The sequence below is a fragment of the Echeneis naucrates genome, chromosome 8, assembly GCF_900963305.1.
Source record: "Echeneis naucrates chromosome 8, fEcheNa1.1, whole genome shotgun sequence".
NCBI classification, from domain to species: Eukaryota; Metazoa; Chordata; class Actinopteri; order Carangiformes; family Echeneidae; genus Echeneis; species Echeneis naucrates.
The window spans coordinates 17,527,897-17,545,208 of NC_042518.1; the positions used below are offsets into that span (position 1 = coordinate 17,527,897).

Here is a 17,312-nt window from a genome sequence, read left to right on the forward strand (position 1 = left end):
CAGAATGAAATTATATTGTGTAATAGAGAGGCGATGGAGGAGGTACAGGGGGAAGGACCTGAGGCAGAAATCTTCTGAAAACAACAGCTACTTTTCTAGTTCAGCAGCTGATTTGACCAGTTTGATTTGAACAGTTGGAGCCGCAGAAATGGCTACAGCACACAGCTTCTGTAGGCAGTGAAGACATCCTCCACAACAACAATCTGCATCAAATAGTGCACTTCTTCTGGGAGTCATAACTGTCAGATTTAAACATGATACTGACTTATCACAACAACTCACAGTCTCCAAAGACATCATTACTGCTGACATGCATTGTGATTAAACATCCATAAATCACCCTTGAAATCACAGAAGTCTTTCTTCAGTCCATCTGAAATGTTAGAAAGCACTTTTAAACTTGTAAAGGTAAAGGTATCACCATAGTCATTTGAATGTATCCTCCAGGCACTATTGCTATCTGTACATTAACTTAATGGCATGTGATCTCACTATACCTGTCAGTGGCAACAATGTACAAAAAAAAATGTAAATATATTCTCCCCTTCTCTGCCAGTAAATTTCAAATAAAGACAGCATGCTTAACCCTTAGGATCCCGTATGGATCAAATTTGGCCCGTTTTGACATTTGACAGCAGGAAATATACCCTAAAAATCATTCTTTTAGTCTGAAATTTGATGGCTTCTCCTAAAGTGACCAAAAGTACCCAAAAGTAAAAAAAAATATATATACTTTTGTACAGGTCCTGCAAATTTTGCTCCGATCAGGGTCACATTTGACCCGCGCCTATTCAGATGGATTTTAGCTCCACAAATGTGTGTCAAATCACAGAAAATGGTGGTTTTAGGGAATCTTGAAACTGTGAAACTCTACAGGCCATTTCTGTATGTGCTTTCCATGTGACAGAGGTCACATGGAACTGTCACCTGTCGTGACGCCTTGGCACTGTGAGGCGGAATAGATCTGAGCCGCCACATGCTGTGATCGCAGCAAGGGGGAGAGAGATCTTTTCTTCCAAGCTTGCTTTCGCTGAGGACACCACAGTTGTCTCATATTTGCAAAAGAAGAACAAGAATTTCATCCTTATGAGCACATGACATAAGGCTGCCGAGGTGAGTGCTCGGGAGGACAGAAAACTAGCCATCATTCTTGACAATAATGCCAACAAAGGGATAGCCTGGACAAAGTAACAGGCACATACAGCTGCAAGAGGAGGACCGCCCGCCACTGGTGCTATTCTATTATATCACTTATATCACTATATGGACTGAGCTGAACCCTACCTGGAGCACAAGCAGGAGAAATTTGGAAAGGCCTTTGTTACTCCTTGCACTGAAAGGCGACAGCACCTTCCTCGCACAGCAGCTTCAGCAGCACTGTTAAGGGCTGTGCAGCAATCTGAGCTGAGCCCAGATCAAGTCCCACACGAAGCCAACACAAGGGGACAGAAAAGAAAGCAATGCAACTTCTGCCCTGCAAAAAAGGACTGCAAAACAGAGAAAACCTGCTGCAGATGTGGGAAGCACGTGTGCAAGTTTCACAAAAGAGAAGTTTCCTACCACTGCTTTGAATGCAGAGACTGGTTTGAAAGACTGAGAGTCTTTTTGTGTTTAGTGTTAATTAATGTTGAATTTCATGATGTAGCAGTGATGGCAGTATTTAATGGCTGCCATGGTTATAAATAGTTATTTTGTGAATTCCAACTGTTCCAAAACATTTATTCATTTTTAATTTTCAATAAAACACAGTCACTAAAGCTCTTATGTTTTAATTTCTTATGTAAAACAAGACATGATATTGTGTAATAGATGTTTGGCCCCAAAAATTGATTTAGCAAAACCTAAAAAATACACTCTCCTTTCTCTTATTTATTTAACTTATTTTAAAGATTAAATCTGCAAAAAGGTTTCTGATATGTCTGGATTGAATGGATTAAATAATTAACTTAACAACAATTTGAGTGGTTTGGCTCCAAATGAACAAACTGTAGTTTGTAGAGGCCTGAACTAAACTGGACCTTCCTGAAAACCTTCTTTCATCAGTCTTAACACAATTTATCTTAAAAGAAACAAAAATCATCTGCTGTTCTCACTGATAGTATCCTCCCAAAGCTTTAGGTAAAAGTATTATTTTTAAATAATATATTTCAACATGCCCTGGTGTTGAACCCTGCCATTCATGAGTCGGGTGATGGTCTGTTACCTGGAACAAAGCTTTCCTGGACAACATCCTTATACGCCCACCAACCCTCATCAAGCTTGGATGTAATAGGCTGAGCTGCAGGGAGACAGGAAGAGAAACATGGAGAAAGTGCAGTCAGTAAATTATATATCAATACATATCCATATGTGTTAAAAGCCTTCATAAATGCTTTATAGTTTACATTTTTTTTAAATAAGAACTTCTCTGTTGACTGTTCATCAAAAAAGTAGGTCAAATGGAGATTTGTTCATACATGGCATAAGGAAGATGTCCCTGTGGTCTGCACACTTTACTTCACAGTTGTGTGTCTCTCTGGCCTCAGGCTGCCACTGAGCTCCACTGCCACCCAATCTTACAAGATGCACCCAGCCTGCCTGACAGCTGCAGCACAATTAAAACAGGGCTAATGGGTAGACCTGAATGGTGCAGGAACTAGCTCTATCGGTCTGTTGAATATTATAAGCACACATTTGTCATGCAGTATGTTGTTTCAATAGTGTCTGTATCTTAATTTGTCATGGGTGATAGTAATAGCGAGCTCACTACCTACTTGCATGGGAGAAAATAATTTGCAGGAGTAGAAACATTTGTGTCAGGAATAATTGCAGCAGGAAAATACACAGAAGCAGAACAGAACAGGAAGAAATAAACCAAGAGGAAGATTTCAATTTGTGCCACATACTAATATATAAAAAAAATTAACACGCAGCTAATGTAGAAATGCGTCATTAGAAAAGAAGAAAGACATTTAAATGATTTGTCACAATGTTTTGGGGTTCTACAAAGAACTCTCATCAGTTAAAAAGCCCATTTTAGTTTCTCTTTCTTTAGTGTGCTAAAGCGTCTCTCAGCTTGTAAAAAGTTTTCCAAGTTAAAAAGTCCAAAGGTTTATTCTCTACCAAAGAAAAATCCTTTTTCCAAAGAGCTGGTATCACCTCATTTGTATTCCAGGCTTTTCCTCCATCGTTAAATCAGCCTCATTATGTAATATTTGCATAATGCCCACCTACTGACTACTTTGAGTTTGTCACTGTGTCAAAAACACCTTATCTTCCTTTGTAAGTAACTATGCAACTAACTGAATCAGATTCAGACAAAAGGTAAATTTTCTGTTAATTATTTTCAGTTAACATGATCACACTACGCTTTCTGGACTTCAACAGTGATCTGAGGATGGCTTGGTGCTGGATGGGCTTCTGGACGTTTGGCCAACCAGAAGGAGAGGACCATTTATGAGTGTTTAAATTAGCCCAAGCATTTTTCAGTCTGAGTCAGCTAAGGGGCTGAATCACACTATGACCTAAATAAGGATTTTTACGTCTATATCAGTCTTCGTTTCCTTTATGGTTTCTTTAACAGTTTAGAGGGTTTGTAACAGTATAAAAATTTTTATTGAAACATTTAATTTGACGGATGAAAAAGTAAATAGAAAGAGATAAATATTAGATAGAGAATTTGATATGATTCCAGTTTCCACCCCACTGTAGACGTTGGCAGCCACACACAGTATTAAATTAGAGAATTCAGTGCATCTCACATCGGCTTTCCTCACTCTCTCAACCACTCATGGTATACTGCTTATCCATTTCTGGGTCTTGCAGTGGCTAGAGCCAATTCTAGCCAATTTTTTGAGTGGGGGGGGGGGTACACCCAGGCCAGGCTGCCAGTCCGACATATACAGACAGACAAAGATGAACGACCACTCGCACTCATACCTAAAGGCTACTTTAGAGTCACCAATCAACCTAATCATAATCTTACCCGAAACCCTCTTTCAGTTGTCTTGCATGCAACAGCAATTTGGAACATTTGTAAATATGGATGTACAGAGCTATTCTCAGACATATGCTGTACACTGCCATAGTAGGCTACAGATCAGTTATAAAGAACTTCAGTTGTTTTGAAGGAGGGGAGATTTCTTTGTGGTATATTTTATTTCCCTGGTAGAGATGACAGAATATCAAGAAGAAGACTGTAATTTGTGGAGGAAGTATTGAATTATAATGAAATGTTCATTTGTACTTGTTGACACTTTGCATTCATGAAATGAAAAACCAAAGTACAAAAGAGTAACTCAAACAATGGTACCACCTATCAGCACAGGGACATTCTGAATTAATGCATGAGAACACAACACTATATTTTAGCCTCAACTACACACCTGTTAAGCTTTGTGACTGCACCTTCCTCAGTTGTGTTCCTCTGTTGTTGGTTTCTTCCTGTTGAAAGGAGGTTTTTCCTCTCCATTGTGCTTTGCTCAGAGTGGAAACAATAGCCTTTCTCTTTATAACATTGTAAATTCTCCTAACCTTACTAGCCTCATCCTCAGCACGTCAACACGTGTGCCGAGTGTCCTGGCCAGCTGCATGATGGTGTGATTCGACAACTGCACAGCAGCAAATCGCAAGGGCCTACAACGTGTGCTGAGAACCATTCAGGCCAGACACATTGTGCACGCAGGGGCTCCTCCCCCATGAAGGACTCCACCCATCCCACAGCGCACACAGCCCTATCAAGGCTAGTAGCATTACTATATAGTTTTGCTTGTGTTGATTTGTTTTGGATGTCACATTTGCATGTAGTACTTTGTCAGTGAGAAATTACATTTCATACAGTAATGTACCTGTATGTGACAAATGACAGTAAAGCTGAGCTTCAATTTGAACTTAAGCGATTGTGATTTGGAGCAGATTTGATGCAATTAAAACTGGATTAAACAGAATTGGTGAGGTTCACTCAGAAACTTGGGGAAGAAAATGACTTAGTGCTGCTGTTTGTCACAGTCATATTCCATTGCTCAGTGTAAATCCCAGTGTTCCACTCCTTTGCCAGCCACAACCCTCTCACCTGTGTGTCACTCATCAGGTCAGATAATAAGCCCCTCTGCTACAGTCAGCCTTTGCCAGATTGTTCTTTGTCTTCCCTGCAAGACTTTCCAGCACTCGTCTCCAGATTGATTTTCCTTCGTCAACTCTGCCTGTTCCTGACCTGCCATCTTCATCTTGTCCCCAGTAACCCACCTGCCTTCTGTTCCCAACCCTGAGTTTTCTGTTCTATTCCTGACCCTTTGGCTTTCTCCCCCCCCTGGACTTTCACCTGCACTTGTTTTGGGGTATTTTGCAACTAAAATAATGTTTGAAAACTTCCATACAGTAGCTTCCATTAATAATCCACCATCCGATCTGCAGAGGCTGAGAAATGATACACAGTGGTACCTGTGTTATTCTTCCCAGTGAGCCCTTGGGGTAAAAATGGATGAAGTCAGCTATGAAAGAGATTTTTACTAATCTGTGCTTAAAATCATCCAAGGTAGTGAAGCAGCTTACATTGGAGAGCAGGCATAGAACCGTATTACACCAAGTTGAGAAAATGACCTATAGTGTCTTCGCACAAACAGAGAATGATTTGGCTGATTGCACCATAAATATACATGGAATACAATCTTGAGAGCATCACATCAAATATTATCAAACACATAAATCCACAGATTTCATTCTTCACTCCACTCTGATGAACTGTGAGAAATTCTACAGAGATATATTTGAATCAAACCTTAACGTCATGTTGACCAGAGCTTTTTGTCTTGATTAGAAGCTGCAGCATGTGAAATAAAAGTTTGCCTTTTATATCGCAGCGGGTCCTCTCCACCAGTATTACAGCATGATAGCAGCCTGCTTTACGGGGTTAACAGATTTTCAAAATGTAAATACAGCTCTCGTAATGATTCATTACGTAATAAAAAAAAAGTCTGCTTAAGTATTTTAAGTGCTAAAAATACAGCTCATGAAAATAGACCATTCACACCAAAATTAGAGAGAATAAACAAAGTCCTAATGTTACAAATTTTTAATCACACCCTTTCACCCTACATCAATAATGGAAGTTAGAGTAAGAAATAGGAAAATATTCAAATTTGTTTGTTCTGTCATTTTAATGTCTTCTTGTCTGCCTTTAAACTAACATTAGCTGACATTCACCACAGACCCTGTAAAAGAGATGTTTCTCCTAAATGACCTGTAGTTGTACCTTGTTGAAAAGTACAAATCACCAGGAACAGATTATCTGAGTACAGGTTTGCTACAGGTGGCACATTGACTGTCGAGCCTGAGAGCTTCAGCACTTCAGAAGCATACAACACTTCCATTTAATTAGCTACACGTTTAGTAGAAAGGATTGATCCATTTCCAATTAGTATCAGAAATGCATCTATGTAAAATGCATGTAGTTGTTAGAGGCGTCGGTGAGCATGCCAGCTATGTAATTCCTTTCATTTGCGTAACAGTTAATGCTCATGCTAATATTACCCTATTTATTCCTGTGCAACAACACTGCACAGGAAATTAGGCCATGTACCCACCAGTAACTACTGTTGCTGTAACGCATCAATGGGTTGCCAATTTCAACAAGCAACCAGCAATCTTATAAAATCTTTGGAGGCACATAGTGCACAATGAATAGATATTAGAGGAGCTAACAAGATGATCTGCAACAGCAAATAAAAGTTTTCTCACGGGTGTATTGGGTAGGCACCTCTGAGTCACAGAGACCCTGTCAGAGTTGTGACAACTCCCCCTGGTAAAGATGACTCAGACTGTATTACTTAAGGAAACAGAAGGTGAAGAAAGCAAAAAATATGTACCAAGTTCTAGAATAGAATAGAATAGAGAATAGAAAACACTCACACATCACAAACCTGCATGCGATGTGCACAGCTGGGGATGAGAAGGCTCTGCAGCAGATGAAACGCCCAGAATATTACTGGTTCCAATCATCCAAGCATCAGCAATAGTGGTGAGGTGAGAAGAATACCAAAAGACAATGCCCACCGCAGCCACACAAACCATACAGCTTTCATAGCAGTTTCTCCACGATTCACCCATACCCCACCATGAAAAGCCTATCAATTGACCTTGAGCACATAATCATAATTCATGATCAAAGCCTCTTCTTGTTTTAGTGTGTTGAACCCTCGGCCTGTGCTCGTACTGGTTTATATTTATCCTGAGCTGTCATCTTTATGTATATGCCAGAATTTCTATGACAGTCAGATTTGATCAAGAGAGGAAGTTTTCTGGCTTATGCTTGCTGAGCTGTAATGCGGTTTGCCTGCTATATGCTGAACTTAACCCACAGATGGTTCACCAGAATGTGACATGCCAAACAGAAATCACTAGCAGGTTGTGAAATGCTTTCTCAGAGGTGCCATATGGCATGGAAAAGTTCCGGACAATTCTCAGTGCCTGTGATTGACAGAGCCCTTATGGTTCATTGCATGGTTACTTTAAAAGTGGCTTGAATTTATACCTGTCATGCATCAGTTTCGCAGGTGCTAACCTGTCCTCATAATGTAGTTCTGCTTTTTCCATTGTTGTGACATCCGAAAAAAGGGGGGTGGACTATTGCCTCCAACAGACATTTCTCAGATCTCTGCTAAGTGCCATCCTGGACCCTTGCCTGAACCTGCCATCTAAAGACCCTGCTTTCTCAAAATAATAGATTGCAGTCAGTGCCACATATCAGCATAAACCTGCCTAACCCCGCAGAGAGGTACCCCTTCTCTGACCCTCCACTCAGATTGACCTGATAACATTATCAGGCAACGGACGTAAATTACCGCTCCGGAATGCATCCATACACACAAGGACATAAGGGTTGATGCAATAAGAAATAGGATATTCCAATCAAATAAGAGACTGCAAACATGCCGAACTGATTCCCCCGCGAAGAGAGGACTTCACAGCTGTTCGAACCATTTTTCTGCGAGATAGTTTGACTGAGATAGAATTTACACCGGACAAGGAACTATTCCCATTATGTAACAACAGCACCACCTGAATGAAGAACCACCGGGACCAATGGCTATATTGCCTGAGCGGCGTAATCCATATGCTTGGTTGTTGCCTATAACTGTTCTCTAAAAAGAAAAAGAAACTTCATACACAGTCCTTAGTCATACATTTCTGATTTTCCACAGCCAGTCAAGATGTGCACATCCATGGCTCCGGTCTGTTTTCATCAGGAAAGATAAGAATAATTTGGATATTAACTTAATAACCTATAGCCAATCGCACAAAAGACAACACTGCTGCTGAAGAGGGACTAGCCAGACCGACAGACACTTCAGCCGAGGACCAGTCTAGCTGGGAGGCCACGACGAAGGACCTCAACGCGGCCGCTCTCATCGGACAGCTCCTGCTCTTTTCGAGGCCAGTTGAGTCGTCCACCAAGTAAGGTGGGTAGTAAGTGCTCCCCAAGCAGGTTATTCTGAGTGGTGCGAGGCATGGCTATTAGACAACAGTGAATCAAATTTTAGTTTTAGAGCTCTCCTTCCTCAGACAGACTCCCCCTTGTATTTTGATAAACGATATGCCCAAATCCTCAAGAATCACCAGCCGCTTAATTATCATTGTTATATCATGCCATCCATTTACATAGCCAAGCTCACCTGTCTCACCTAGTTTATGCTTTGATTTACACCTGTATGTAATGAGTATGTTTTATTTACCCCTTTTTAATTAATAAAACCCCCATAAATTAAGCCAATGTTACACTCCTTCCTTCAGTAATTGTTCTTCAGTCAATCCACAGTAAAGAACATCCCTTCAAGATTGAGACTTGATAAGAGGCAATACTGTACACAATCATAGGCACAACACCATCTTCCATCAGAACTGCTCATTAGGGCACATAACTCAGAATTGGTGGTGCATGCCAATCAAGCTTATTTAATAGATGTTGCCACTGTTGCTATGCTGTGAGTGATTATACAGATTTTAAATGCGTAAAAATGTAAAGAAAACTCCAAGATAAGTGAGCAGCGAATGAAACTATACATTCATTAGCAAAACGTATACTGGGCTAATACAGCAATTTTCCCATATACTTCAATGCAATCTGACTTTTTTTTTTTTTTTTTTTTTTTACAGCCAATGGGATTGCCCCAGAATGGTTATTAGATGAAATAAAAATGTAAGACATTTAAGTATTGACTTCACTTCAAGCCCTGCTGTTTACGTCCACTTTTGTATACAGTCTATGGCCCAAATGCTGCAGCACCACTACAGTGAAGATGGGCCATTACTTTTTCTTGAATCACACTAAGGAAGATCTGGGTTAAACTCATCAATAAATACAGTTGGCAGACATAATAGGAATGTTTTTCGGCATTCACATCCTTGGGCCTCAACAGTACCTTTGTGAGCGCAATCGGACAAATAATTGTTGAGAAAATCAAAATACAGACAGACTTACAGAGAGTTTTCCGTTTACATGATTTTTTCCATTACATGTTTAACCTCACCCAGCAGATGGTTTGTCACACTCTGAAAAGGATTTATTGGAGAGCAGGTGCTTTCAAAAACTACTTGGCAGGTGAGTGGATAAACCATCTGTGTATCGCAGACTAACTATAACCAATCAAATTGAGTACCCAACCCCCCTTTTTTTTTCTAACCCATGGAGCCAGCCATGAGAAAAACACAAAAAAAAATCCATTAATTCCATTAAGACAAGCCTTCAATGAGCAGTACATCACATCTCATACTGAGGAGTTTTCAGTCCAAATAAGAACAATAGACAACATTTGGTTACAAAGTAAAGTATTCACTCTGCAGAATCTGTGCTACTGCAGCTGACATTGGTGTTACTGTAGCTTACAGTCACCTCTCACTGTCACCGGGACACAATTAGTTGTGTAAATAATATTTTGGGTGTCTAATGTGAGTTGAAGAAGGTTTTAGCCTTTCGTCTGTGTTATATATGTGTTAATGTGGAGCAGTCCTTCATTCTAGTTATGGTTGTTGGGGTTAAGGTTCAGTAATTCAGGACATAGTAGTTCATTAGCAGTTATACACAGCAGTTATAGCTGTTAGGGAGCATCTAAAGTGAATTAATCAGACAGTCAGAATCTTTGTGCATAAGGTGGCAGCAGATGAAGCTGAGTTACCACTTAACCATGAATGAGTTGTTTTGTTGTTCAACAGTAGATTTACCAATACCGCTGATGATTGCATCTTGTAGGATATTCAGCGTTTGCCCCCCACCCAGTACTGAAGCAGAGTAGTCAGCCTGCTGACCCTGCAAGTATCTTTTTTTTTCCTGCCAGTGTGGTCTAACCAGGGCCCAGGGTGGGGAAGGTAACCTAACGTTCGTTGTGCTATTGGAGGACTATGCCCTCTGGGTATCTTCTTTATAATGGATATATACTACTTGAGAGTACAACATTCCAGCAGATAACGCTGAGTATCGATTGAATCTAACATAACATTCTTGCACTTTGGGGAAAAAAATCTTGATTTAATGTGTAGCATGAAATTGGACTTGGGTGTGTGACATCATTGTGTGCACCACTACATCATCACAGCTAACTCACAACCATTGCTGCCAACGGCTCGTCCTTCATAGGCTGCTGATTGGTCTGAATCGCTGCGTTTGACTGGCAACAGCTGCTGGCTTTGCTAATTGCATGACAATTTTTGGTTGAGTTTTCCATTATGCTTTTATTATCAGCAGTAGCATATTTAAATTAATATCAAATTATATTTCACATGTCATGAACTCAATGTTGGCATAATTGCAAAACAATTTGCATACACTAGTACAGACACACTCAAGCCAACTGTCCCTTCTTTAAGTGTGGTTTGTTGTGTTTATGTAACATGTTATGTTTAAAAAGAACCAAAAAGACCATTAGACAGACAGCATATCAGAGAGAATGGTTTCTTAACCCGCAGTTGTTCATGGACATAACTGCAACTTTAAGACCGAACAGGAAAGTGAGGGGAAAGTCAATAAGACAAAGGGATGGAGAGAGAGAGAGATCCTGACCCTGCTGATTGTGAGTGATAAATGTGAATGTTCTGATTATCAAATGTCCTGTTTGACTACAGCTGTTACTGGGTTCACTCAAAGTAACAGCACGACACAATTTTGAGTGTTGCTCAGCGCAGGCAGAACCCAGCCCAATCTCACCATCCCCTGATCCCCACATCTGACGCAGCCCTACTCCCAGTGTAGGAGAGAGGTGAGCAGCTCTGTGTTTCAAGATATGTTTGTTACAGAGGGGTCCATGGGAATTTCCATTGTTAATTAATATGACAAAGGAAATGGTTTAAATTCAAACACCACATATATTTCCAATCATTCCACATCAACAACAGATACACAATAAAATTTTTGCAACCATTATATAGTGTATAATGGTTGCAGTGATAAGAGTGTATGTATTATATATATGGATATTCACATCTATAAATTGTTTACACACATATTTATATATAATACATAAAGACATTTTTGTTGGCCATTCATAACAAATGGGAAAACACCCATTTATTTGTTGGACTTTCCTTTCCTTCGGTCCAACTTGAATGCCTTTTCATTTCCGTTTCTACAGTTGAATATATTCCTCATTCATTTTTTTTATTATTTATTATATTACTCTGTATGTGTAAGTGTTCATTTAAGTTAATTGACATTTATTCTGAGTTATTCGCGAATATTATGAGAATGTTTCCATGCCAGAATTACATTTCAACTGCAAGCCATTTCTTATAGAGGTTACCTGCATCAAAATATTGAATTCCAATTAACGCATAAATGTAAAGTCAGGCATACACGTTGGCCTTGTGTGGGTCTGTGTCCCCTGTGGAGGATGTGGAACCTTAATGTGATTTGTCATAATGTCTGTTTATAAAAAAAAAAAAAAAAATCACCGGTGTGGTCAGAAGTGGATGCTGACTGCATGAATCTGACTAATCCCATTGAGGGATTTGTGTTTCCGCCCAAATGGCCGGCCGCCGCGCGCCGACACGGACACACTGTGACACACTGACAGTGATATCCGACAACTGCTTCACTTCACAGCAGGAGGCCGTCTGAGCCAGCCCGTCTATTTAGGCTACTACTACTATCCTACTATTACTACTGTGATCGGCAGATGCGCGCATTCGAGGCTGCCGATCCAAACGCTGGCTGATGATGCGCGAATTCTCATCTCGGTGTTCTGAATGTCGCTTCGCTGTGTGGTGCACTGTTGCCACTTGCTACCGTCAAAAACACGCGCTTCACGGGAGAAGCGCACACAGGTTCACCTGAGTCACAGGTGAGCCGATTCATGCACAGACCGGGGAGTGCTGTCAGTGAACGCATCACTCCATCTACTCGTTTGCCTCATATTTCGATTTAGTTTTGATGCTATGAAACCTCGTGCTGTCTTTTTTTTTTTTTTTTTTGCCTCCTTACCTGATGACGTGCAGATGATATAAGCTTGTAAAATCACAGATAAATCCCAAACGACATGCATTCTTCGTTCAATACATGTTCATTTCCTTCAGCTGTTGCAGGGTCGCACTTCCAGATGGCACGGACAAACTTTGGGCATGTCCCTGCTCCTCTCTGGTTCGTCTTTATCGCCGTTTCGCCCTCATGGAGCGCCGAGATGGTTGGAAGCCTCGCGGAAGATCCGCCCTAACAGCGCCGTCCTCTCTGGCTGCTCGGCTTGGCGCTTGCTCTGACTGTCTGTCTGTTGATCCGCCAGTGAGAGATGCCGGATCGGAACTCTTTTATCGGGCATTTCCCTCGTTTGCCTTTCCTACGGAGCGGGTGGGTGTCTGCGGTGCGGGGTTCGTCTGCTGGCGGATCTGGCAACTTTACTGGCAACACGGAGCAAAGCGCAGCAGGAGTGCACTGACCGACAGAGACGACACACTCGGGATGCTGTGTAATGACCTCCCCAGATGTTTCACTTCAGTTATTCTGAAGTTAGACATCCAAATGGCAGTAATCTTCCATGAAAATTGGTTTGATATGGACAAACTTTAAAAGCCTACAAAGCTATTTTATACGCATAAATTATTACAATCAAATACTTTGAGATGCTGGATGCTTTTATTTCAGCGTCAAAAAGTGCCATCATCTGAATACTTAAACTTGTCACATCAAATCATAAATAAATCAGCTAACACCTATCACCTAATCACCTATTTTATTTCCACAAAATGATACCCACTATAGATGCAGAGTGCTGTGTGCCTGCAGGTTTAATTAATGCCCAGCTCGTGAGTACAAAGACCAGCTTTCCCGTGGATGTTGGGCGACTTCTAGCGTTAGGATTGTGTTACTGCTTCCAGAACCAGGAGGACGTGGCTGAGCAGGCCACCCAGTACACAGTGCACACAGTACACCCATCAGGAACAAGATATCGGGGCTAGCTGGCTAAAACTGTGTAGGCCACATGCTTTCTACACCCAAACAGCCCTGATCCATCGAGGCCTGATCTCCGCTCAATGTCTGGAGGTGAGCTGGGATTGGGATTGGATTCAAATCTGGGCAATTTGGACCCAATCCATCACCTCAAACTGGTTGTTATTTGTTATCTGTCTATTCTTCCCATAATGTGTCTCAATGCCATTTCTTCTCCAGGAAAGAGACGCACATGCACCCATGTGTCCATTATGGGATCTTTTCTTGGTGGACATGGGACTGAATGGAACCGTAGCTGACTGGTCTGCAGCTACGCAGCCTCAAACACAGCCTGTGCTATGAGAGCTTTCTGTCAGAATCAGCATGAACTTCTTCAGCAGTCTGCCTTACAGCAGCTCTTCTTTTGGATTAGACAACATGGTCCTGCCTCCACCCCCCCATAGCCATCAGTGAGCCTTGATCCAGAACCCAGTGGTTCAGTGTTTTTCCTTCCTTGGACCACTTTAGTAGGTCCTGACCACCACAGACCAGGATTATCTCACAGAGCTGCACTGTTGGAGACGATCTGACTCAGGGGTCCACACATAACAGTTCTCGTCAAAGCCACTCACATCTTCACACTTCACAATTTTTCTGCTCCAACATCAACTTCAGGACAAAATGTTCACCTGCTGTCTAATATATCCGCCCACTGACAGGACAGAGAGATAATAAGTCTGGGAGTTAACCAGTCTCACAGCTTCTGGGAAGAAGCTGTGTTTCAGCCACAGTGTCCTGGTTCAGATGACACACTACCTTCTGCCTTAAGGGAGTGAGGCAAAGAGTCTGCGCTGTGTGTGTGGGCTCCCATAATGCAGGAAGCCATGCTCCTGCACCTGTTGATGGTAATGGTAATGTTCCCAGCGGAAAGGAGGCTGCTATTTTTCCAGCACATTTCACTGCTCTTTGCAGCACCTTCTTGTCGACAGTAGAGCAGCTCACATACCATACTGTGGTAACAGATTGTGTGAAAACACTCCTCAAGACGTAGAAATGCTGATGTATTGCCGGTCCAAGTGAGGTCGTTGATCATGCGCATCCCCCAGGTAGACCGAATAATTCCATAAAAAATACAGATTTTAACAATTTGTTAATTCTACTGGGATTCAATGTACAATGAACATTATTGCATGCAAATTTTACTGAAGAAATAAGTATAAATGCAGTGTGGTCCTGCTAAATTAGCAGTAAAAGACATTATAATCTACTAATGTAAAATATATTGTAATATATAATATATTACTACAGTTTTAAGATGAGGGGGGGGTTGGAGATTCCAATTGGATACTCGATCAAGTAAGAGACTGCAAAGACGCTGAACCGGCTGTTCGAACCGTTTTTCTATGAGCTAATTTGACAGAGATAGGACTTACACCGAATAATGAAGTACTCCAATCACGCAGCCACAGCACCACCTGATGGCGAGCCATGGGAACCAATGGCGTGTTGCCACCACACCATAACCTACGTACTTGAATTCCACTCATAAATGTCCAAGAAAGAGAAGAAGAAAGACACTTCATACACTGTTCATAGCCAATCTCTGATTTGCCACAGCCAGTCAACATATGCATGAAAATGATCTTTTCTTATTTCATTCGTTTGTGTGCTCTGTGAGGTCGTGATTGCCTAATAACCATTTAATTGTGTTTTACAGTGAATCAGATAAAACCATGTCCACCGAAGTAACCACAACAAGCAGAGAAAACTGTACTTATCAAACGATACATTTATCCTTGTTTACATATAACTTCAAACTTGGGTGAATGAAAGGCGTAGTTAAAATCCAAACCCTGCCCTTGCTATGCCCCGAAAGCTTAAGGGAGAAATTCAATTGGACCAAATTCGCGCCAACAACCCATGGGTCGGCCTCCAAATAAAAGTAGTCAAAATTAATTTTTTTAGGAGTCTTGGGGAGGTCTGGGGAAGTTCTGAAGAGGAGAGCTTCCCCAGGAGACCTGACGAAGCAGTAACAACCACAACAGAAAAGAAACTCAGAAGTCAGAATTTAGCTGCTAAGCTACAGTTCCAAGTTGAAGCTGAAGCTTATATATGTATTACAGTCTTGTAGGATTAATGACAAGTTTTTAAGTCAAATAAACACCTTCATGCTAAACAAACTAAATTTTCTGTTAAATATACATTACAATTTAAAGTTCCTGTTCTATGTCTAAAAAAATCTCTCATATAAACTGCGAAGCTGTCTAAAAGTATTTTTCATTGCCTGTCAGAGTTATTGCTCAGTGAAAAATGGAAACCTATTAGATGATTTCATTTGTTTACCAGAAAGGGGGCAAATGTAACCCTGTGTATACAGCATACCCATTTATAAACTGAAAAGTAACATATACATCAAGAGCTGTGCTGATAGCTTAAACAAAAGACAAACAAATAACTTGCCTCTCCAAGAATTTAATAACCTCAAAGGAGTAAACAAAAGAATATTTCATTTCTCAGCATACTGTACATATTTGTATTATGCACACCTCAAAACTTTTAACATGATTTTTCTCATGACAATGTGACATGTTTCAGTTATTTGTGTATAAGGCTTACATTAGCTGAGCCAGCATACAGTATACAAACTCCTCTGCTGGTGCAGTGACATCAGTTAAAAAAAATATTTTACACAGCTATTCTTCCTTTTCCTTACAACAGCTTCACTGTAGCCTTGCACTATGTTCCTGTATATGGTGTGAAAAATGAACTGCTCGGTGTAAAACACAAAACTTGGGCGTAAAATGGCCAATATGGATGTGTGTGACTGTGCGTGGTTTTACATTACAGAAACAACAATAAACATAAAAAAAACTGCATACTAACCAACAATGTATATGCTGCTTAGGCCTGAAGAGCTGAGCAGATAATTAGCTTAAACAAACGTTGTGATTGGGGCACACGTCAACAGTCTTAATGGTTTTAGTCCTTATTCAGACATCATGCCACTCATGATCCTAAAGTTCTTCAATCAAAGTAAGGACTCGGGGTCTCACATGAAGACAGGATGTTTTTGTCTTTTCTACTTCAGTGCCCTTTTCTGGATTGATGGATAAGAAAAAACCTGTGGAAACACAAGAAAGACAGACAAATAATAAATTATCTTCACATTAACAAAAATCTTCACAATGATAACTACTTTTTCAAGCTATTCAAGCTCTAATGGTACTTATATGAGGTAAAATGACATTTCCCCTACAGTAACCCCCAAGTCACCACAGCAGCTACCTGAAGGTTCAATAAAGTGAAAAGCATGAAATAGACTCCAAAGTTACGGGAGGTCCTGGCAAAGCAAAAACAGATGAGCTGCTTGTTTCAGTAGTCAGGCCTGCAAACATACACACACGTGTGAAGTGTGTTATCAGTGGCCAAATGTGAATGCTTCCACATTCCTAACTAATCTTTTATGCAGGGTACTTTGGGCACTGGTTGCATCTTTTATGGCAAAATTTGACTTGCATCTTAGCTTCCAAGCAGCAAGTAATTTCCCAGGCTTCTCCCTGTACGTCTCTTATACTATGAACGATCAATATATGATCAATAAAAATGTATTTTGACAACCTTTTAGTGGATGTGGCACAGGTTGCCCTTCTGCTATGTTCATTTTTCAGTGGGAAATAAGCTCTGTGTGTGAAATTGGCACTCACACAGCGAAATGGGACACTTTAAAATCTGAAAAAACAGTAACAGAGGGTGCAGGGTTATTTTGAACTCAATAGATACGACCTTTAAAAGCGGCATAAGTACAAAATGTTCACTTGCAGTGTGTGCCAAAACATTTGAAAAATGGATGGGCTTTGTTACCATGGATATTACAATGCAGTGCATAACCTCTAGAGGTCTGTAATGTTTTGCAGCAAAATGACTCCAG

At 40.8% G+C, this 17,312-nt stretch overlaps 1 protein-coding gene across 1 annotated transcript in view; it reads right to left on the reverse strand.

Moving 5' to 3' along the window:
* LOC115047902 (carbonic anhydrase-related protein 10-like) overlaps window positions 1-12,670 on the reverse strand; it is a 91,175-nt gene extending 78,505 nt beyond the window's left edge. Inside the window, exons 1-2 of the mRNA XM_029509121.1 lie at window positions 12,446-12,670; window positions 2,204-2,278 (exon numbers count right to left, since the gene is read on the reverse strand). Coding sequence (XP_029364981.1) covers window positions 2,204-2,278; window positions 12,446-12,506 — 136 coding nt within the window. The 5' untranslated portion in view covers window positions 12,507-12,670. The remainder of the gene's footprint in view (window positions 1-2,203; window positions 2,279-12,445) is intronic.
* Window positions 12,671-17,312: the final 4,642 nt, after the last annotated feature.